At 41.6% G+C, this 22586-nt stretch overlaps 1 protein-coding gene across 7 annotated transcripts in view; it reads right to left on the bottom strand.

Annotated features, from left to right (window-relative positions):
• The window catches only part of MYOF (myoferlin), a 116336-nt gene extending 101284 nt beyond the window's left edge, over positions 1-15052 (bottom strand). For 4 of the 7 annotated variants that reach the window (XM_072131251.1, XM_072131252.1, XM_072131253.1 and 1 more), the window contains exon 1: positions 9645-9849. In XM_072131251.1, the coding sequence (XP_071987352.1) occupies positions 9645-9732 (88 nt within the window). In that variant the 5' untranslated portion in view covers positions 9733-9849. Of the gene's footprint in view, positions 1-2509; positions 2565-9644; positions 9850-14972 lie in introns of those variants that run through there. The other 3 variants (XM_072131255.1, XM_072131254.1, XM_072131256.1) reach the window with 3 other exon arrangements.
• Positions 15053-22586: the final 7534 nt, after the last annotated feature.

The raw sequence follows: 22586 nt of genomic DNA, 5'->3' as shown, positions 1-22586 counted from the left end.
ACAAGAGGTACTGTAAATACCAGCCTTATTTATGGAAACTATTCACTTACATAGGACGGGATGGGCTTTATAGGTTGCATAAGATACAGCACTTTATAAAGTGGGGGCCTGATTGTACATTAACAAGAAAGAGAAAAAGTGCAGCAAAAAGTTACTTCAAGCTTTGTATTACGACACAAATGCTTAAAAACATTTTTTGAATGAAATTTTCATAAAACAGATTTAAAGGGTCATTCCCACGAAGACAAGAATCTTACATATACTCTGGATAACAAAACACAATCTCAAATTCATAGTTATTAATAAAAATAAAGCATTTCACAGATATAGAGACAGGTTACAATTATCATTCCTGGTGTACACAATTTTGGTTGCCTCTGGATCCGACCGTAAATCTTCTGACTATGGTCGGATTCTTCTCATGAATAGCTTCTTTTGTCTGCACACTGCAGTGCTCTCTGCCTTCAGCCTCTCCATTACAAGACCAGCTCAGACACAGGAACTTTGGGCCAGGAAGCAAAGACTTATTGTACAAGCTACAGACAGATAAGGTATTTATAGCAGATCCGACTGTTTTATTGATTAGGTGAGGGAGCAGAGGCGAGATTGTCATTGTGCTATATATCCATCTCATGGATCTCATCATCTCTCAGATCTATGATCTGTCTAACTGCTCTTTTACTTTGTGTCACATACTAGTAGAATGTTCAGAAGCTAAATAAAACTGCAGATAAACCTTGTACCCTGATAATCTCAGCACATTGTCAGCACACAGCATCTCATAGCACAGAGAAATCATGAAGTGTATGCTTAGAGAGTCTCCAACCACACTCTGGATTCTTATACTGACCTGTCTAGGGAGTGATCGGACCAAAAAACAGCAACAAAAAAAAAATTGCAAAGTAAGGGGTTAAAAAAATAAAATTATCTTTATTGTGTTAACATTGCTAGGGAATTAAAGATCCATAAAGATTAAAGAATTTGAGAACGTTTTTATGGGAACACCCCCGTAATATGGACTCTTAATGTGATCACAATAAGAGGCATTGTCCCAAGTTTTATTCTTCTCTCCTATACGCAGTATAGGGAATATTCCGATCTTGAGGTCACTGCTAGATTCCACCGATAACAGGAACGGGGTCCTGTAACCGCTTATCAATGGAGCGGCATGTCGAGCTTGCTCATTTACTGTCTATAAGAGAGTGCCTTGTGCTACATTTTTCTGCTCATCCCAACAGACAGCAATAGAAGTGGAAGGACACCAGCTACAATGGTCAGGAGTTGGGAAGAAGGTGAACTCTGGCACACGTGCGCGGGGAAGTGACACATGCAGGATATCGGGCACACGCTCTTAGTGAATTGCGGCAGAGCGCATTATCGTCGGACAATGCACTTTCGGTGAACTCCGCGGACCAGGTAAGTAAATGTACCCCATTGTAGCAGAACTCCAGAGGAAAGGGTCTGATCTCATACAGATTATAAAATATCTCCTAGGTCAGTGATGTTGAACCTTTTAGAGACCGAGTGCCCAAACTACAGCCAAAACTCAATTATTTATTGCAAAGTGCCAGCACGGCAATTAAAGTAGTAATTTATTGCTACCTGTCCTGCCACACCTTTCAATCATATCGGCCTCTTGAGGACAGCAATACAGTTGAAAGATGGAGGGAAGATTTGGACTGTCATTGTAGCTTCTCGCGAGGGTCCCCCTGATCGGGATGAAACGTGGGGCCAGTAGGGGCTCCAAAGATAATCTGCCTCTTTCCACATGTTCTACCTCTTTCTGCAGTCCAAGAATGTGTTGCTATAAAATAGCCCTGAGAGCAGGATTTCCAGAGTTGCCAGGATGATTCTGTCTGGAGAGCTCCGTGCCGTGTTGGTGGCTATGGTGCCCACAAAGGGGGCTCTAAGTGCCACCTAGGTATGCCAGTGTCCTAGGTGCTGTCCCCTCTCCTGACTTTCTCCTGTAATACTGGTATGGATGGAAAACTCAAAGGAAGACTAGGTTAGGAAATTGTATCACTTTTTTTTTTACCTTAGCATTAGGTTTCCTTTCAGGAAGTAAGAACATGCTATGACTGGTGAATGAAGATTGAACAGGTGCCAAACCTCTTCAGGGAGATACATTGTGGCTAATATTATCAGAATTACTTTATTGCTACATAAGTTTACAGGAGTAAACGGAGACTACTGTATGCAAGACCTGAAAAATATACATGAAAGGGATTTTGATATACTGAATGGAAACACTACAATCTTAAAGGCATTGTTGAAATTAAATATGTTTCAAAAGGTCAGAGGAAAATAAAAACAAATCTTAGTTAGGACTAAAACACAAGGCCATGGGTGATCCATGAATCACGGATTGTGCACTGGTTCCACATGGTGGAACAGGTCTGCTGTCAGTAACATACTTGGTATAATTTATGGTTAGAAGCAGAAGTAAATTAGTATCAAACAGCAATAACATAGTAACATAAAACACAACAATAAAATAGGTAAGGCTTACCATACCAGAAAACTGACTGCGGCAACCTACCCAAACACATGTACAGTTCATCCAAGCGTAACAGTACTTGAAATGGGCAAGCAGAATTATAGGAGTTTTCTGGGAAAAGGAGATTCCTGTTTTTTTCTAGGTGGGGCCATAGAAAAACAAAAGTGTTTAAAGCGACCGCTCTCATCCCGTGTCCTGTGTAGCACCGCCCAGAAATATGCAATATCAAATAAATTCTTAACCCCTTTATGAGACCATCAGAGAAAGCGTGAGGTAGGTATCAATGCACTCTCCTCATGAATACAGCAGGTATAACTATGAGCCTGCTGTATTCCTTGTTACACAGGACACAAGATAATTTGTATTCAACCAAACCTGTGGGAGGTTTGGATCCCAGAGACAACTAATAAGGAGGGCAGATGTTGTGTGTATTGCCTAATATACGCTATATGGTTCCTTGGTGACCCATATTGAATAAATTCAGGACAGACCCCCTGGTGGTGCAGCATCTGTAGAAGATATTAGCAATAAAAGGGTGCCGGGAACAAAATGACAAAATGTCTAAATGTGCTATATACACAGAGCACCAATGTCAGACATACAGAAACTCTTAGAAATTATGTTAATTCCATCTGGAGATCCACATACAATGTCACTACTATATTCTGCATCATGGAGGTATGGCTCCATAGCTAGGTACATATAGCTCGTAATGGGATGGATTGTCTTCAGAGCTTTTTATAAGATGGCACATAGAAGATATTTCTCATGGATTTATGTGAGAAAAAAAAAGTCTTTTGGGAATTTTTACTTTGTATCTGTTGCTTATGCAACACCAATTTCATAAAGTTGTATCAAGCCATCAGAGTCCTCAAAAGTCCCCAACACAAACACTTTTGCAGTAGAAGTCAACATTTTTTGTTGATGTTTTTTGTGTGTGGTTTCCTCCATATGCCTCGGAGTCACCAAAAGGTGTCTATGCAGCTGATTGGCCACCCAGAACCCATGCAGGTTAAAAACAACATTGATGGGGATTGTACCAAACTTGATTGTTATCCTCTATCCAAAGGATGGGGGATAACACCCTGACCGGTGGGGGTCCGACTGCAATTCTCACTAACTGAGTGAAGCAGCCCCTCACCATCCATCCTGCCGTCCTTTTAAATATCATGGGACTATAGCAGGGGTCAGGAACCTTTTTGGCTGAGAGAGCCATGAACGCCACATATTTTAAAATGTTATTCCATAAGAGCCGTACAATATGCACATGCCCCAAGTAGATAGCTGGTCCCAGTGTCACAGGTGCCCCTGCGATCTACGTCTTGATCCTGTACCTCAACCGTGGCTGCCACCGTGGGCGCCTCTGGAATGACCTGGGGGTACCATGCTGCAGCAAGACCATCCTGCTTTGCGGCGGGCTCTGGCGAAGACCGGGTGCCACTTAGATTCCGGTCCTAGGTGTCTGCTTACATCATCATCATTCATGGTGGTCCAGAGGGTACACTACTCCAAATCTTGACACCCACCACATGCCTCCCAGTAGATAGGTAGTCCCTGCACATGCCCCCAGTAGATGGGTAGCTATAGCATATGCCTCCCAGTAGATGGGTAGACACAGCACATGCCTCCCAGTAGATGGGTAGCCACAGCACATGCCCGCCAGTAGATGGGTAGCCACAGCACATGCCCGCCAGTAGACCTGGGTCGTACAAAGGACATAGGCAGAGGTAACATCGCTGCCTGTGTCCAGTGATCAGTCTAAAGATCTGTCTGAGAGCCAGATGCAGCCAACAAAAGAGCCATATCTGGCTCCCGAGCCGTAGGTTCCCTACCCCTGGACTATAGGATAATGCCAAGTACATTGCCACCTGAGTGCTCAGCAACGACAGTCAGTCTGCAAATTTTGGAGGCAATTGTTGCTGCATTGTAATATTTATCCCCTGCACTAGGTGCGTTATCCAACAGATCAGTCAGATTATTTGGGCAGAGGATAATCACCTCCCCCACCGTCCTGCTCGCTTTGCATCCGCTAACAATTATTGTTCTGTGATGTCTATTACTTGTTGTATTTCATGTGCAGGAAGTTCACTTTGTACAACTATATAAACAAGCACTGATCATCAGGCTCTGAAGTAGGGGGACTCTGCACAGCTTTCCTGCTCCCACCAGATACAATGCTGTTAATATTTTCTATCTTCACTTAAGCCAGGAGTGAGTCATGAAGTTTCTCCCCTGCAAGTCAAAGCCATGTAAAAAAAATCCAGTGATTCAACAGAAAATTATGCAGGATATGAAGTCTGCCAGAATGGGCTTAGATTTCAACATGTAACGGGGGATGAAGTTTGAAGACTTTCAACAACTATAGAGGCAAAAAGGGACTGGTGTCCGCTTTCCCTAGACTCCTGGATACATTTCCTACACCCTGATTGTGTTCTCATGGAGAGTCGAGTCCTGTAAAATTTTTACCAAGCATTAGCAAAAGGAATGAAAACAAGTGTTGGGTGCCATATCTCCAAAAGCCCTATGGCAGCCCCATATCATGTCTATAGGGCATGTATGCCCATGGCAGGTACACTTAAAGGAAACCTACCATTTGATTTGATGCATTATGAAGCAAACATACCTTGAGAATGCTGTAGCTACACTGATGCAGTAGCATATCTTGGTTAATCCTTGTGCTGAGTGGCTTTGCTGATAAAACAGATATAACATTACGATAATGATGCTCTCTCCCTTCTGTGGCTGGGGTTCAGCGCTTCTCCTAGCAAGTGACTGCAGGAGAGGATGCTGTAATCCCTGAAGGCAGAATAATCAATTGCTGCACCATCCCCCAGCTGCTGTGTATGAGTGATCCAGCTCAGGTTGATCAGTCATGTCTTGACTAACCTCCATTTGTAATTACAAGCTCATGTCTAATGTGTTTGTCTAGGCAGCCAGTCTGACCCAGCTTTCCCAAGGTCCTGAATGTTATAATTGTTTTTTCAGCAAAACCACGCAGCACAGGGATTAACCAAGATATGATCCTGCATCAGTGTATCTACAGCATTCTCAAAGAATGTTTGCTTCATAATGCCTCAAATCAAATGGTAGGTTTCCTATGTGTATCATATATCACTATGACGCTTGGAGTCACGTCCTCTGCACCATGGTCGGCCCGTGAAATCAAGCCAGCGCCCTTTCCATAATAAGCAGACCGACCACAGTTGTGTGTCGTCGGCCTGAGTTTCCCAGCATGTCAGCACATCTGATATAGATATCTGATATAGGTCTTTATATAAGCATTTTAGTTATATTATTCCCCTTTCCTAGCAATAAGTATATGCTGTCTGAAAATATTTTTTTTTATATTTCTGCAGATGAGCTTCTTTGTGCCAGAGGGATGAGGTTGTGACTACTGGGTCACCCAATTTCTTCCACACCTTCTTTCTGTGAAATAAATTTTGTTGAGCAGAATAAAGAGAATAAAAACAAGTGCACCGGCAGACATATATAGTGCATCTATACACTAAATTACACAATAAAACCTAAAAAAAAAAAAAAAAATTGCTTGGAAGGATAGGTGTATCGGGAAATGCGATGAAGTGCCCTGCACAATATTGATTTAACTTATGGGAGGAGATAGTCTCCCTTTTAATACATTTATTTTGTACTATACATACAGGTTAGATCAAGAGCAGCCAACCCAATGATTGCAGCAATAGAAATCTTACAAGCCCTTAGGGCGCGTTCACATGTTGCATTTTCATTGCGTTTGAAACGCATATACAACAGCTGATGAGAGGTGATGTGCCCAATTACATTACCGTTTACGTTTGTAAACACAATGTTAACGCATGCGTTAACAAAACGCATGTGTTAACGTGTGTGTTAACATCGCGTTTAGGATGCATTTTGTAAACGGAAATGTTAACAGTGATGTAATTAGGCAAATCACCTCTCCTCAGCTGTTGTATATGCGTTTCAAACGCAATGAAAACGCAGGTCAAAATGCAACGTGTGAACGAGTTAATATCAAGGGATATTAAGGCCACATTCACACACAGAGTTTGTGTTGCATTTTGAAATACAACTTAAATGCTTTTGTGAGTGTGTAGGAGGGCGGGGGGGTTGACAGAGATTGTAATCAGGGACATGATTCAACAGTCCGTCTTTCAGCAATGTCATGACATGCCACAGAAACAACACACAGGGCATAAAATTCAACAACAAAAAACATAATTTGAGAATTGGGCCCATCACACTGGTCAATAGCAGAAAACTGGTTCTGATTATCCTGCTCATCACTATATTCTCTATATGTGGTACTCAGCCCTCTCCTCTGTACACAACCCTTGACATATGGGGCACCTTTTACAGATGATCCAGCCCCCCTGAGCCTATAGCTTTCTAATAGAGGGTCCAACAGCACCGCTGCTAGTTACAGCTCTAAAAACTTCAAAGAAAGTTGTGAGCTCAGAGGCTAAATCTGTAATGTGAAACTTATGTTGCATCACAAATCAGGTCCAGATGTTCACATTCTCCAGATTTAGTGATTCAGTCCATGCAAGAGCATATCCAGTGCCGAATACATGACAGAATGACGTCAACACGAATAAAGATGTTATGGGCAAACTAATACAATGGCTTCCATCTACGAGAGCCATGATGGTTTTTGATGGACCTCATAATTGGGTCCATGAGGATTCCATTGCTTTCTTTGTCACATAATTTGTAATATAGATGGTAACCAATTCAGGAGCTTCCATTTACCCCAGTGATGCTACGGTTTCTGCTAATGCAGAGCTTAAAAGAGCTTGTTTTGCAATTGCAACAAGACCCCATACAAGCAGTGGGAATAGACTTCATTTACCAAAACTGGCAAGGGTCCCATCAGTCAATCAAAAACATGACAATGTCTTTACTATGCAATCGATGGTTACCGTGAGAAGCCACGGTGAGAAGGTTTTAAGCAGTCCGTTAAAAAGTACATGCTTATTGAAAAACGCTTGCATTTTTGACCGGTTTCACCAATTATCTTAATTACGGATACGTTTTTAACGGACTGCTTAAAAATGCTACGTGTGCTGCCGGCCTAAGGGTTCATGCACACACAAACACATGTGCAGCCATGGAAACAGGAACCGTGTGTTGCCCCGATCCCATGGGTTGTACATAGTGCAGAAGACAGAAATATAATGCAAGAAGATCCCATCTGCTGGCCGAACCAGCACTGTATTAAATGTTATGGCCGGTAAACGGGAAGTCCTTGCGTTACAGGAGGGCCAACATACAGCCCATTGGCTGGAGTTGCATACGTTTGTGTGCATGAACCCTATGGGCTAAAACACACAAAAGCGAAGGTCTGTTAATCTCGGACTGGGTGGTGACCTGAACACTGTGCCAGGGCCAAGGCCCATAGTTATATATGATGCAAGGAGTCCATCCTTTTCTTTACTCCAGCGTCATACTTGAAATAGGATTACAGTTTAGTGATGTTGCACTAGGTAATTCAGTAGATAGTGAATCAGAATAGGGGTCTTCTTCTCACTAATTGGTGCTTCATTAATTCTAAGGGAGTGTCATATTTACCGGTACAACACTCAGATATCTCTGGTACTCCTATTCGCTGTGAATGAAGAAAAACCTCTAAGAAAGTGCTCGCAGATCACTGTGCATCTCACAGGTCGCCCAAACATCTGGTTATGTTGTATATATACAGAACGCCTGCGTGGACTTCATGCAAACCAGCAATATGAAACCTCCCTTTGGCATAAACAAAACAGAACAGATCATTCGGGGTTAATAGGACTAAGCTATTCATAATAGGAACTATGGGGATAGTAAGTATTTGCTAGAATAAGCAGCCATCACTACTTTCTAGGGGCATAAGTTCGCCAGATTGGCTGTTCCATGACCGAATCACGCGCCCCCCCCCCCCTGCGTTCGGAACAATGCACTTGCGCAGCGTGTGACCGTACCCTTAAGAGGGCAGCTCAGTGGTTATACACTACAGCCTTGCGGTGCTGGGGTCCCAGGTTCAAATTCCATCTAGGTCAACATCTGTAAATAGTTTGTATGTTCTCTCTGTGTTTGCGTGGGTTTCCTAAGGTTCCTTCAGTTTCCTCCTATGCTCCAAAACAGACTGGTAGGTTGATTAGATTGTGAGCCCCATTGGGGACAGGGACTGATTTGGTCTGCATAATCTGTGTGCGCTATATAAATAAAGGAATTATTATTAAGATTTTTTTTTGATTAGTTATCAAAAATAATGCAGATCCACTAGAATTTTGCCTTAAACAATTAATAGGAGGTGCAAAGTGATACTAGACATAGTGAAAACACATTCGTTTTTTGACCGTTTTGTTCGTTTCCCAATTATCTTAATTAAGATAATTTGAGAAAACGGTCAAAAACAGATGCATTTTCAAAAACCGCATGCGCACTGCTTAAAAACAGGTTCAAAACGCTACGTGTGCCACCAACCTAATGATACACCTGACACGGTACCAGAATGTCTGGTCCTACTTTGAGGCACTTTTGATGTGTCTGCCACTATGTGTTCTGGCATTTTATTCTTTGTTTCCAAAATATTTCAACATTCTTTAGGGCATGTTTGAGCACAAAGAACTGACATCATTGCCCCATTCATCTGGAGTTAACATGGCGATACATAAGCCCCACTCCATTAGTAGCAGCATGTGCCACATGTTCACCACGCCCTGCGATGCTCATTCACTTGAACCCAAAAAGGTGAAGAAACTTAAAAAAAAAAGTAAATGTATAAAACATATTGCCTGGCGACACGGAAAGTTTACAGCAAAGACTGTGATACATGTATACTGACATATTTCCATAAGTAACAAGATGTTAACTCTTTACAAACCTGTAGCGTTATTAGTGCACACCGAGACACAGAATGCTGGAAGGTTTGCTGTGCCTTATGGTTCACCAATCCATAAATAATTGCCAATACTATATAGATGAGTGCAGACACCCCATGTAATGCTACTTGAAGCATAACCAGACCTATTACTATTCACAGCTCAAAGGCAGTTTTGTCCTTGACTAGAGGAAGAAACAGCTTATTACATGGCACTTAGGGAAAGCAGCGGCGGTCAGGAATGCTGTGGCTGGATGTCCATATATAAGCATTTGGTCCACGTCTTACCTCTGAAGCTGACGGTCACTATAGGATCCGGCTTCCCAAGCTTGGTTTTGGGGATATTATACGCACACTCCACAAATACCTTCAGCATGGCTGCAGAGCTTTGACTTTGTGTTAGTGACTTCAGCTGCAGAGAGCTCCCTGCTCATCTACAGGCAATGATACAAGTGGGAAGCTGCTGCCTTCTGCACAAAAGGGATTGTTTCTTTAAGGAAAAAAAAAAGCTGGGTGGATCTTATGAGCAATTGCATAGAGGAGGTTGCAGAATACCTGTAAAATGATCTCCATGCAGCTCAGGTCCGCAGGTCCCAGCCTGTCAACTTCTGAGCTGGAGACACAATTTTCCTATGTTTACATCGCAGGCGGTGGTATATACTGCGACCTCCCTGGAGGCAATAACATGTCACTTAACCCCTTATCACCGACACTAGTTTTCAGCTCAATGACCAGACTCGATTTTTCAAATCTGCCCTGTGTCACGATAATTGGTTATAACTTCGGAACACTTTAACATATCCGGGTGATTTTGAGAATGTTTTCTCGTGACACATTGTACTTCATGTTAGTTGTAAAATTTAAGTGATAAGTTTTGCGTTTCGGTCTGAAAAAAAGTGAAAATTTCGGCAAAAGTTTGTAAAAACTCTTCATTTTCCAAGTTTGAAATGTTCTGCTTTCCAGACAGGAAGTAAAACTACCCAAAAAGCTTGATAATTAACATTTACGGAATGTCTGCTTTATGTTGAGATGATATTTTATGGTCCTCTCATTGTTTTAGGATGTTATGAGGCGCAGAACTTTAGGTGCGATCTTTCTAATTTTCATGAAAATCCCCCAAATTCACATTTTGATGGACAACTCAGCTTCCAAGTGACTTTGTAAGGCCTAAATAATAGTAAAACCACATAAATTACCCCACTATAGAAACTTCTCCCCTCAAAGTATGTAAAACAACTTCTATTGAGTCGATTAACCCTTTAGGTGTTTCACGTGGGGTAAAACAATATGGACCTGCAATTTAGAAACTTTTGAATTTTTTGGAAAATACTTTCATTTAGGCCAAAACTCACAGTTTCAGAATAAATTAAATGATGAAACACACTGCAACGCTTGATGCCCAATTTCTCCGGAGTTTACTGATACCCCATATGTGGTGGTAAACTGCTGTACGGGCGCACGGCCGGGCATAGAATGAAAGCAGCGCCATTCACAGAAGATTTGTATTGTCACATTATACAGTCTATAAAATTAATTTTTTTGGTAATGCGAAAATATGAGGCTTATTATTTGCAGGAGGAGATACAATGTATAGATAATTATTTTGTGGGGTCTTATTAGTGAGATTTTATTAACCATTTCAAGGGGGACACAAACAAAATCATAAATTTTTATTATGGATTTTTAGCACTTTTTTTCCCCCGCTCACCGTAATGTAAAAATATTTTTTTAGCTTTATTCTCTGGTTCATTAGGATACCTCATTTATATAGTTTTTCTTATTTTTGCTCAGTTTTACTCGAAAATCGACAAATTTTTAGGACCATAACTTCTGTATTTTTTCTGTTGTCAGATCTGAGGGCTTATTTTTTGCGTAAAGAGTTGTTCTTTTCTGTCGTATTATATTAGGGAACGTAATTTTTTTTATCACTTTTTAGAACATTTTTTGTGATGGTGTTTGATGAAAAATTGTATATTACGGGGTTTTTTTTTTTTACGTCGTTCCCTGAGCGGGTTCAATATTGATTTAGATTTATGTACAGATTAGTATGGACGCGGTGATACCAAAAATGTACTTTTTTTGTGTTTTATATACTTTATTTGCATTTTATGTGTAACTGGGGAGATTATGGGACTTTAATTTCAATTATTTAATTCTGATTATAAAATAACAATCTTTTTTTTTTTTTTTTACTTTTATACATTTTCCACCTTTTGGCTTGAACAAGCGTTCATCTCATCGCTTGTTCAAGCCTTTACACTGCAGTGTACAGTGTAAGTAACTGAGCATGCTCAGTTACTTACAGCCGGGTCCTGCCAGGAAGCGGAACGAGGCAGGGAGAGAAGCCGGCAGCCTCGGATCACTTGTCGGAACCCGGGGCTGCAGCAGGAGGGATCGGATCCCCTGGTATGCACACCGGAGGGGGTCCTATCCACGGTGGGGACACTTACACGCCGCGTAACCGTCATGCTTTACCGCGCCATGTAAATGGTTAAACACCTGGGATCAGAGTTATTACCATATTAATTTACATAGTGTTAGCATCCTGTTAACATTGCATTTACGAAACACTAATGTAACATGGTGTTAACACATTAGGGAAGATGTATTAATGTCTGACAGTGAATAGTCAGACAACACTAGTTTTTAGCTGCTGTGATGTTAGGCCGCAGCCACACGTACCGCTAGGCGACCATTCATAACGCAAATCTAGCTAGCGCATAGGGGGCGGTCCTCGGCTCAAACACAAATGCGTTTCCATCGACTTATCAATTGGAAAACGCATGTGCGTTTAGTACTGTGCGTACTAGTACTGCGCGGGCTCTCGCTATTAGCGCTCAGCGCAGTACTAGTAGGACGCTGAGCCGATGGCACTTTGGCTCTGCAGCGGAGCTGAGTCGGCACCGGGAGTCGCCGGTCAAAGTGGGTGTTTAACTCTTTAAATGCCGCTGTCAGCGCTGGCATTTAACTTGCCCCCCTGTGCCATCTTCGTTCCTATGGCAGCCCGTGCCTGTAAGATGGCTTTTATGACGTCATCTTAAAGGCACAGTGTCAGCCTATTCATGTGCATAGGCTGACACTGCTAATACCCTGCAATTGCAATACATCAGTATTGCATAGTATTATCATGAACAAGCAATCAGATGATTGCTTGTTCCTGTCCCATGGTGGAACTAATAAAAAAGTAAAAAAAAAAAAAGTTATTCAATAAAAAAATAATGTAATAAAAATTCCCATAAGCCCTAAAACATATAAAGAGACATATAATGCACAAAAAAGTCTAAATCATATCACAAACCCCACATATATAGTATCACCGCGTCCATAACAACCCATTGAATAAAAGTAAATAATTATTGAACCCTTACGATGAATTACCATAAATAAAACGTAATGAAACCTGCCAAAAATTATGATTTTTACCTATTTAATCACACAAAAATGCAAAAAAAAATGCAAAAAAGTGATAAAAATAAATATGCACTCCAGAATGATACTGTTGCAAGTACAACATGTCCAACAAAAAACAAGCCATCAACCAGCTCAGTAGCCAAAAATTTTAAAATGTTATGCCACTTGGAAGACGGCAATGCAAAAATGAGTATTTCCTCACTTTAGCGTTTTATTTAGCAAATTTAGTAAAACATAAGAAAAAATATTCAAGTCTGGTATCCCCATAATTGTATCGACCCATAGAATAAAGATAACATGATTATTAGGCTATACGGTGAACACCAGATAAAAAAGTAATTACAGAACTGATACTTTTCTACTCCTGCCCTCAAAAAAAAATTCATACATTCTCAACAATAGGAGATACCAAACCCGAAATGGTAACACTGGAAAAAGCATCTACTCCCACAAAAAAAAATGCCGTCACATGGCCCCAATAACGAAAAAGCGAAAATTTTACAGCCTGTAAATGGGGCCAATGAGGAAACTAAAATCCTGCCAGCTGCAGGGCGCTCCTTCCCTTCTGCACCTCGCTGTGCCCCCATAAAACAAGTCACGACCACATGTGGGGGGTCTCTGTACTTGGGAGAAATTATAGAACAAATTGTATTGTGGGTTTTCTCTTATCTTTTGGAAATGTGTACATTTTAAGGCTAAAGGAGCGTATAACCGACAAAATTTGACCATTCTAAATTTCATCTCCATTTTGATTCGAAGATCTCAAGGGGTTAAGAATCTTCCTAAAAGCTGATACTGATAGTTTCAGGGCGCATTCACACGATGTGTTGTGTCATGTTTTTTGATGCGTTTTTGACACTTTCCAAAGGCTTCAACCTTGATCACATGCTCAGGTCACCTCAAAAATGCATCAAAAAAACGCAACGCATCGTGTGAATGCGCCTGTAAGGGTGTCCGATAAGGATGAAGTCTGCCACGATTCACTAAGAGCGTGCGCCCAATATCCTGCATGTGTCGCTTCCCTGATCAGGTCCGCCGGAGTTCACCTTCTTCTTCCTGGTGCATGAAAGTCCTTCGGCTTGCGACACAATTTTAAATGTTAAATCCTGCGTGTTGTCCGAATCTGTCGGATCGTTGGACGGCCTCGCCCCCCCAATTTGTGTTGCGTGAAAGCCGCCACGATTACGACACAATCCGATTGAGTGCGACCGCGACTCTTAGTAAATAAATAATTTTTTTCAAAATCACATTCACTTCAATTCTACTGTATTATAAATGCGTAAATCAGTGCATAATCCACAATGTTCACTCGGCATTTGCGCTGCCTTTCTCCTGCGATCATCTATTGAAGTAAGTTTGTGTTTGCATTGCGTTTAGTAAATGAGGCTGCGTTCACACGATGCGTTGTGTCGCTCTATTTGCTGCCTTTTTGATGCATTCCAAAAGCTTGAATAATGTTAACATGCTTTGGGCGCTTTCACACGATGCGTTGCGTCACATTTTTCTGATGCGTTTTGACGCATTTCAATGGCTTCAGCCTTGATCACATGCTGAGGTTACATCTCGTTTCCACTGACTTTCCACGTTTTTTGAAAATACATGTGTTTTTTAAAGGACTGCTTAAAAATGGGTTCAAAATGGCACATGTGCCACCACCATCAGGGCGCAGTCACACGTTCTGCTAGTATTGTGGGAACTCGGCCTGATCGCATATGTGCTAGCATCACGTTGTGAACGCAACACTAGCGGAACGTGTGACTGTGCCCCGAGGACGCCTTCCCACGTGGCGTTTTTAAAAACGCATATGCAATGGCAGACCCCCCTCCCACTTTTGTTTTGGATGCTTTTAAAAACGCAAGAAAAACGTCACGTGGGAAGGCGCCCTCAGGCTACCTCCAGACGATCCTTGTGAAAATCCCCACTGAAGAAATGAACCTCATGATCTCTATGCGTAAACCATGAAAAACTGATCTGACTAGGATATATATACTATGTAGTGTATCGGTCCACTATACAGTATTACATTTATTGCAGTTGTGTACCGTCCATGCATCACATGCATCCGCCCATAAGGCTTTATTTTATACTCCCGCTGACAATTGAAAATAATAATTTCTCTATTATACGAGTTGCTATTTTATACTGGCCTGAGAAGCCATCACTGCGGTTTCTTATTAGTGTGTATGTACACAGATGTGTAATTACCTGCATTGCCTGAAGGTCTATCTATCATCCCGTCATTTTACTCAGGGTGTGATCCTCAGTGCATTTTAATCCTTCTAGACCTGCAGAAAAATGCATAATAAAATAATAGAAACTTAATAGTTAAAGGGGTATTCCCATCTGGGCATTCACATTTAATTTAATTTAATTCATTTACCATATGTAAACATTTTGTAACAATTTTCCTGTGTGAAGAAAATTTATCATAAATGTAGTCATGTTGTCCCTTAGAAACCAGATAGCTTCCTTGGATACGACCACCTCACATTTTGGCAGCGGTGGCCAGACATGCGCTACTGAGTCCTGCCACATGGCTTCACCGTTCATTACCATAGGACGTCTATGAGACATACAGTAACTCCCAGATATTTCATATACAAAAACCTTTTGTTTCTTTGTGCAATCCCTCCAGAAGAGGTGATCGTATCCAAGGACACAGTCTTGTTTCTAAGGGACTGACTACATTTCTGAGAAATTATCTTCACACAGGTAAATTTTTTTTAACAACATCTAATTGAAGAAATGTTTATTTATGGCAGATTAATGAAACTGAATGTGAATATCCAGACGAGAATACCCCTTTAAGTAAAACATTAGATTTTCATAGTTGAAGAAAAGTATCACCACTAAAATGATGCATCTGTTTTACCTGCTGTCAAAGAATTCTTTTAAATTCTGTAGGTGGAAATTGGAGCTTATAGATCCCTTAGTTATACAGATGTATTAGGAAGTTAGTACCATAAACTATTGGGGTGTCTGATATAGTTTTTGCACTAGGAGCCAGTAACTTCAAGTTACACCACTGGTTCATAAGGTGCACAACTAAGGCACCCTTCACACGTCCGTATATATTGCCTGTGGACTGGACGCAAAAATGGCAACTATCTCACGGCCGCCATAGATGTGCATTATGCATAGACGTGGTGCGGTGGACTGTATCTCACTGCACCATGTCCGAGCCATGTGGCAGCAGGACCTGGTGTGGTGCAGATAGAACAGGACCTATTCCTGCCCGGCTGCACAGCTCTCTATAGAGAAAGGAGGGGTGAACAGAACTCACTCCTCCCCTCTCCACTGCTGCTTGTTCTCACGGACATGTGAAAGGATATTAAAGGGGTTTTCCCCTTTTTCCACAGAATAAGGTCTAACTTGCTGATTGGTGGGGGTCTCACTGATGGGGGTCCGATGGGGTTTCATGTGCCCTTGTAGCACCATCGAGATGGAAGGAGCAGCCGCTAGCGCATGGCAGGGCTGTCCCGTTCATCTCTATGGAGCTGACGGAGGCTGTCCAGTTCCTGGCATGAGCAGACTGAAACTTTTACTCTCTAATGTCTTATTTTATTTGTATATTTTCCCCTATGATTTGTAAAGTGCTACTGAATATGATGGCGCTATATAAAGATTATTATTAATAACTGTGTAAGTTTTCACCCTGGATTTTAAGCTGCAAGAGACTTCTTGAGTCACTTGTTGTGCTCGATAAAATAATAGCCAACTGGCGGTGGGCGCAGTGTATTACAGAAATTGTGCTGATTGGCCCCCAAATAAAGAAAAAACAGTAAACCAAAATTATAGCAAAATCTTTTAAAAATCTCACAACCTACTCACTTCATTTCTTCTGATCCCATGATGTGTCTTGTATCTTAAGAGGAAAAAAAAGAAAACTATAAAACAAATGACAGTATTGTCCCACCATTGCTTTGTAGTGGTTATTATCCTTATAATGCTGATTTGAATGCTTCTTCCGTTACTACATTTTACTTTATATTTATGTCATTAGTCAAAAGTGCTGAGGGTGATGGCACACATGGCGTTTTGAATGCGTTTTTGGCCCGTTTTTAAGCAGTCCGTCAAAAAACGCATGCGTTTTTGACCAGTTTCAATTAAGATAATAGGTCAAACCTGTCAAAAATGAATGAGTTTTCAAAAAACACATGCGTTTTTAATGCATGCGGTTTTTGACAGACTGCTTAATAACGGGTCAAAAATGTGTTCAAAACGCCACGTGTGCCATCACCCTTAGGGGGGTGTTACCAGAGACCCTATGTGCTCTAGCTTCACTGATGATTTAAATGCTTCTTATGCTATTACATTTTATATTTATGTAAATTAGGCAGAAGTGCTTTGGGGGCGTGTTACCAGAGCCCCTGTGTGCCATGGCTTCACTGCCTGATCTACACCCCATGCACTATTAGCCCATCCGCCGCCTTCGGCAAAGCTTCTGATAGCAGGCGATGTTACCATTCTCAAAGCAAATCCCACACGAGATTTGGTAATGTCACCTGCTATGAGAAGCTTTGGAGGAGGCAGTGGGTGGGATAGAAGTGCTGCGTGGGGCTCACTGTTTAGCTGCAGCTGATCTGTGTAGGGGCTGGCTGTTGAACCGAAACCAATCTCACATTGGCCTTTAATTTTATTTTTAGCTTGGTAAGCCCCTTTAATGTCACTATATTTGCGGATTGGTGAACTTCATCCTATTGCCCAATTTGCAGTAAAAAGCCGTAAGAAATATGTGATTATATTCATGAAGTGGTAGGATTGAGTTACAGGCTGTTTCTGACATATTTCCAAACACTCCCCATTAAGGACCTAGTCATCTATTACTTACAGAACGTTCCTCTCATTCCTCCTTTGATGTCAGAATTTCATGTAACCTAATGAAGTGGCAAATTCAAGGAATTCCCTCCTCCATCTTCCCGGAGTTTACTTACCAGGCTCAAAGAAAAATGCCACTAAGGAGGAGCTGCACAAAACTGGAAATAGCACTATACAGGAGAGAGAACATGGAGCAATGAGAAGATTACTGACTGCATTCATTATCAACTGCATATGTTACCTGTATGATTAGTCGCCTGCCAATGGTGCCCTGTCATCTTCTCTTTCAATCTGTTTAGCTCTTGCTAAGGTTGTCATCTTCTGTCCCTGCCATATTGTAAAAGAAACTGTAATGGACATACTGTTATAGGATTGTATGAAATATCTGACCATTATCCCCTGAGGGCGCCTTCCCACGTGGCGTTTTCGTTGTGTTTTTAAGCGCTTCCAAAACGCAAATGGGAGGGGGCCCTGCCTGAAACGCATGCTTTTCATTGCAAATGTATATGCATTTTGCCCAAACCCCCTCCCACTTTCGTTTTGGATGCGTTTAAAAACGCAACGTAAACACCACATGGGAAGGTGCCCTCAGGGTGCGTCCATATGTTCAGTTTTTCAGATGCAGTTTTTGAACCCAAATACAGATGTGGGTGAAAAACTGAGGATGCATCCAGTTTTTCAGATGCAGTCTCTGTTGCCCAAACCAGGAGTGGAGTGAAAATAGAGGAGGAGCAGCATTTCTTAAGGATAAGTCCTCACCCATTGTGATCCACACCTGCTTTTGTCTTCAAACACTGCATCTGAAAAACTGAACGTGTGGCTGCACCATATGAGCAGATAGTGCAGAGATTACTCTTCTCTCTTCCACAATAGAAAGAGTTTAAGGTCTGTAGTTCATGTCATTTCCCATACACAAACATTCCGCATGGTGTGCAAAGTATCGTTGCAATGTCAAGGATTATGTGAATGGTAATCCAAAGCAGGTTTTTCACATACATTACCCAAGGTGAAGGGACCCTTAGGCTAACTACACACATAGCACAATGACTGTGGAATTAACCCCAGAGGTAATTCCCTAACCATTCTATCAGAAACCAAACCAAAAATTCTTTCTATGTCCGGCTGAACCCAATCGGGTCTGCTCATCCCTACTTATGGGCTGTTCAAGAGTTGACAAACGATGGAGAAATTCACAATCTCTAGAACTTAATTTTTTCTGCAACTTTCCATCATGCACTTAAATAAAGCCAGAAGGAAATGAATAATCATGTCTTTGCCATTAGACTGACAGGTCATGGTGCTGCATCATGATGATAGCATACGGTTTTCTACATATTTTAGAGATATAGTCTGGCCTAGACATTGGATAGGCTTCACCCTACAGCAGAGATAAACTATGCAGAAAAACACTACAATGGTAGATGGAAGTATATACAGCAGCATTAGAGATTACAATGTTTCTTGGCTTATGAATGGAGAGTAAATGTGGAGAGTGACTTACTATAGAGAACACAACACACATTGGTAAAGAGAACTCATACATTGTAATACAGACTTCCACACAATGTTTGTCATGTTATTTTTTCATTCTTCAGATTTATTGATGCTAATTTGAGATGATTCCCTAAATGTGTCCCTAAAATGGATTTTTATTGTTCATTTTTTATCATAAGGACACTGACAGTGTGAAAATGAACAGTCGCCATCTAGTGGCTAAAATAGTTAATGGTTGTGTTCCTTGGGAGCATTTACATAACATCATAAGGCTCATTGTCATTTATTAGACTACATTCACACGGCCGTATGGGCGACGTATATACTTCCGAAGACCTGAGGCTACTTCGGGTTAACCTATTCATTACAATGTGCTATCAGCCATCACCGAGCTCTCTAAATGGAAAAATAAAAAAGTTATAGATTTTTGAAGGTGGGGAGTGAAAAATGAAAATGCAAAAACAAAAAAGGGCTGCATCGTTAAGGGGTTAAATGCGTATTTCGCTTATATTGGAAGATTAACCTCTACGCAGCTATCTTACAGTTATATATGTCCTAATTGCACATACCCTGTGGATATAGCATCTGTGCAGAATTCATGACAATAGCCCCTTAGAATGACCAAGGCCCCTTCCACACTTGCGTTGCAGATCACGTCAGAGTTTGATCAGGGTGCGATCAGGGTTTGGTCAGTGACAAACTGACATTTTTCATCGGAGTTCAATCAGTTTTCAGTCAGAGTTTGTTCAGTGTCTCAGCAATTTCAATGCGGAGCTCTATCTCTTTTATGGCAATTGATGCGTGAAAAACGCATTGCACTTGCATGTGTCTCAGAGTGCGATGCATTTTTGATGCATCTCCATAGACTTGTATGGTGCATTTTTCACGCGCATGACTTGCAAAAGTAGAGCATGTCGAGATTTAAACACGCCTTGAAAAAAATGCGCGTGTGTGCATGGAAAAAAATGTAAGTCTGAAAAAACCCATTGATTACAATGGGTCCGAGTGCAATGCAAGTTCTGCACGTCAAAAGCATGTGCAGAACACACGCGTGAAAAACGTAAGTGTAGAAGGGCCTAAACAAGGCACCTAATTACACAATTTTGGTGTCATATTAACCCTTTAAGGACCTCGCCCTTTTTTGTTTTTTCATTTCCATTTTTCACTCCCCACAATCAAAAATCTATAACTTTTTAATTTTTCCATGTACAGAGCTGTGTTTGGGCTTATTTTCTGCATAACAAATTGCACTTCATAGTTATTATTCCATGCCGTGTACTGGGAAGCGGGAAAAAAATTCAAAATGCAGTGAAAATGGTGAAAAAACTCATTTGCTCTGTTTTCTTGTGGGCCTGGATTTTACAGCTTTCACTGTGCACCCCAAATGACATGTCTACTTTATTCTTTTGGTCGGTGTGATTATGGGGATACCAAATTTGTATAGGTTTTATAATGTTTTCATACATTTACAAAAAATTTAAAACTCGTGTAGAATTTTTTTTTTTTTTGCCATCTTCTGGCGCTAATACCTTTTTCATACTTTGGTGTACGGAGCTGTGGGTGGTGTCATTTTTTTGCAACTTCTGTTGAAGTTTTTAAATGCTATAATTTTAAGGACTGTACGACCTTTTGATCACTTTTTATTGATTTTTTTTATATTTTTCAAAATGGCAAAATTGTCTAAATGGGTGCTTATTGACGTTCACACGAGTCTGCACTGAAACGCATACATATTTGGCAGTGGCCAGCCCCTGTGCGTTTCCATTCCATCTCAAAATGGAATTAAAATGCTATCACTATCGTGTCAAAGAATCGGATATATCGGTTAAAGTTGCAGACTATTCAAGTCTATAGGGACAGAATTTTAATGTGTCTCTGTTCCGCCATTATCTTACTAGAAAACACTAGTCTTTTGCGGTGCCAGGTTTAGCACTGTGTTGATTAATTCTGGCGCATTAGAAGACTGTCGGTACCTAGTTTAAGTTGGTCTAAACTGTCCTCTAGAATTTTGGGCGCAGAGACTTTTTCCAGTAGACCACACCCTTTTTCAGATATCCACGCCCCTTGATAGAACAAGTCAGAAAAGTGCCAAAAAAAGTTCTAAAAGACCCGATAAATGTGGCGGAAGACATTCTAGACAGTTTGTTTTGGAGCAAATTCGCCAGAGGTCTGGTGCAAATGTGTTAATAAATTCTCCCCATTGACAGAAATGCCTGCGCAATGCGTTTTCTAGTAATAATCTTTATTTGTATAGCGTCATCATATTACGTAGCTTTACAAATCATAGTGGAACATAGACCACATTCACCAGTTTTCTTCCATGTGCCTGAGAAACATAGTAAAAACAGATCAAATTCGTTCATGAAAAGCTGACATACTATACCAGGGCCGGCTCCAGATTTCAGTAGGCCCCTGGGCGGCAGAGCCTTAGTAGGTCCCTTTGCAGCTAACTCATGTGGGGCGCATTACAAATGCAGAAACTAAAACCGTCCCCTGTTCCCTAAAATATTCCCAAGTTTATCATCCCAAACAGCACCCCCTATGGATTCATTAGATACAGTCCCCCTCATCCCCATGGATTTGTTATGTACAGTCTTAGGGTGATGCCACACAGACTTAGGGTGATGCCACGAGCTTTGAACCCGTTTTTTGGCCGTTTTAAAAATGGACTGCTTAAAAACGGACCAAAACGGGTTCAAAACGCCATGTGTGGCATCACCCTTATGTGGGCCCTCCTCCCAGCAGCTCTGGGGCCCGACACTTGCCCAGATATTTCCATTGCTGGTGTCGGCCCGGCACTAAACTAAATATTAAAGAAAACTGTGAAAGGGCCCTTAAAAAACGGTGCCCAAAACCCATGGGCCAGTAACTTTCTCTCCCATGGAGACACATAGGGGCAGATTTATCAATCTGTCTGAAAATCAGAACATTTCTAGTTGCCCATGGCAACCAATCACAGCTCCCCTTTCAAATATTCATGAGCACTGGTAAAATGAAAGCTGAGCCGTGATTGGTTGCCATGGGCAACTAGAAATATACTGACTTTCAGATAGCGTGATAAATCTGCCCCATGATGGGGTGAATTTGTGAGTAAAAATGTTACAAAATACAAGTTCTTTGTGTTTTGGAACCAAATTTTACACTTTAACCCCTTAACGCTCTGCGCCTTAGCTCTACGGCGCAGAGGTATAAGGGATGTATGAAGAGGGCTCACGGGCTGAGTCCTCTTCATACAAAGGTGGGGGTTGTTGCATATTGCAGCAAACCCCCACCGCTAATAACCGCGGTCGGTGCTTGCGGCTATTAACCCTTTGAACGCCGCCGGCAAAGTCGCCGGCGGCGATTTAAAGACGGCGCCGCGGGCGCCGCCATCTTTATTACGATCTCCGCGCCCCCGAACGTCATGGGGGGGGGGGGGGGGCGGCGATCGGTTGCCATGGTAGCCTCGGGTCTTCGTTTGACCCGAGACTATCTGGCATCTGCAGATTCGTTACAATGAGCCAGTGG

Source organism: Engystomops pustulosus, chromosome 11 (genome assembly GCF_040894005.1).
Source record: "Engystomops pustulosus chromosome 11, aEngPut4.maternal, whole genome shotgun sequence".
NCBI classification, from domain to species: domain Eukaryota; kingdom Metazoa; phylum Chordata; class Amphibia; order Anura; family Leptodactylidae; genus Engystomops; species Engystomops pustulosus.
The sequence above is the reverse complement of the archived record's forward strand: the minus strand, read 5'-3'. Positions and strand labels throughout refer to the sequence as shown.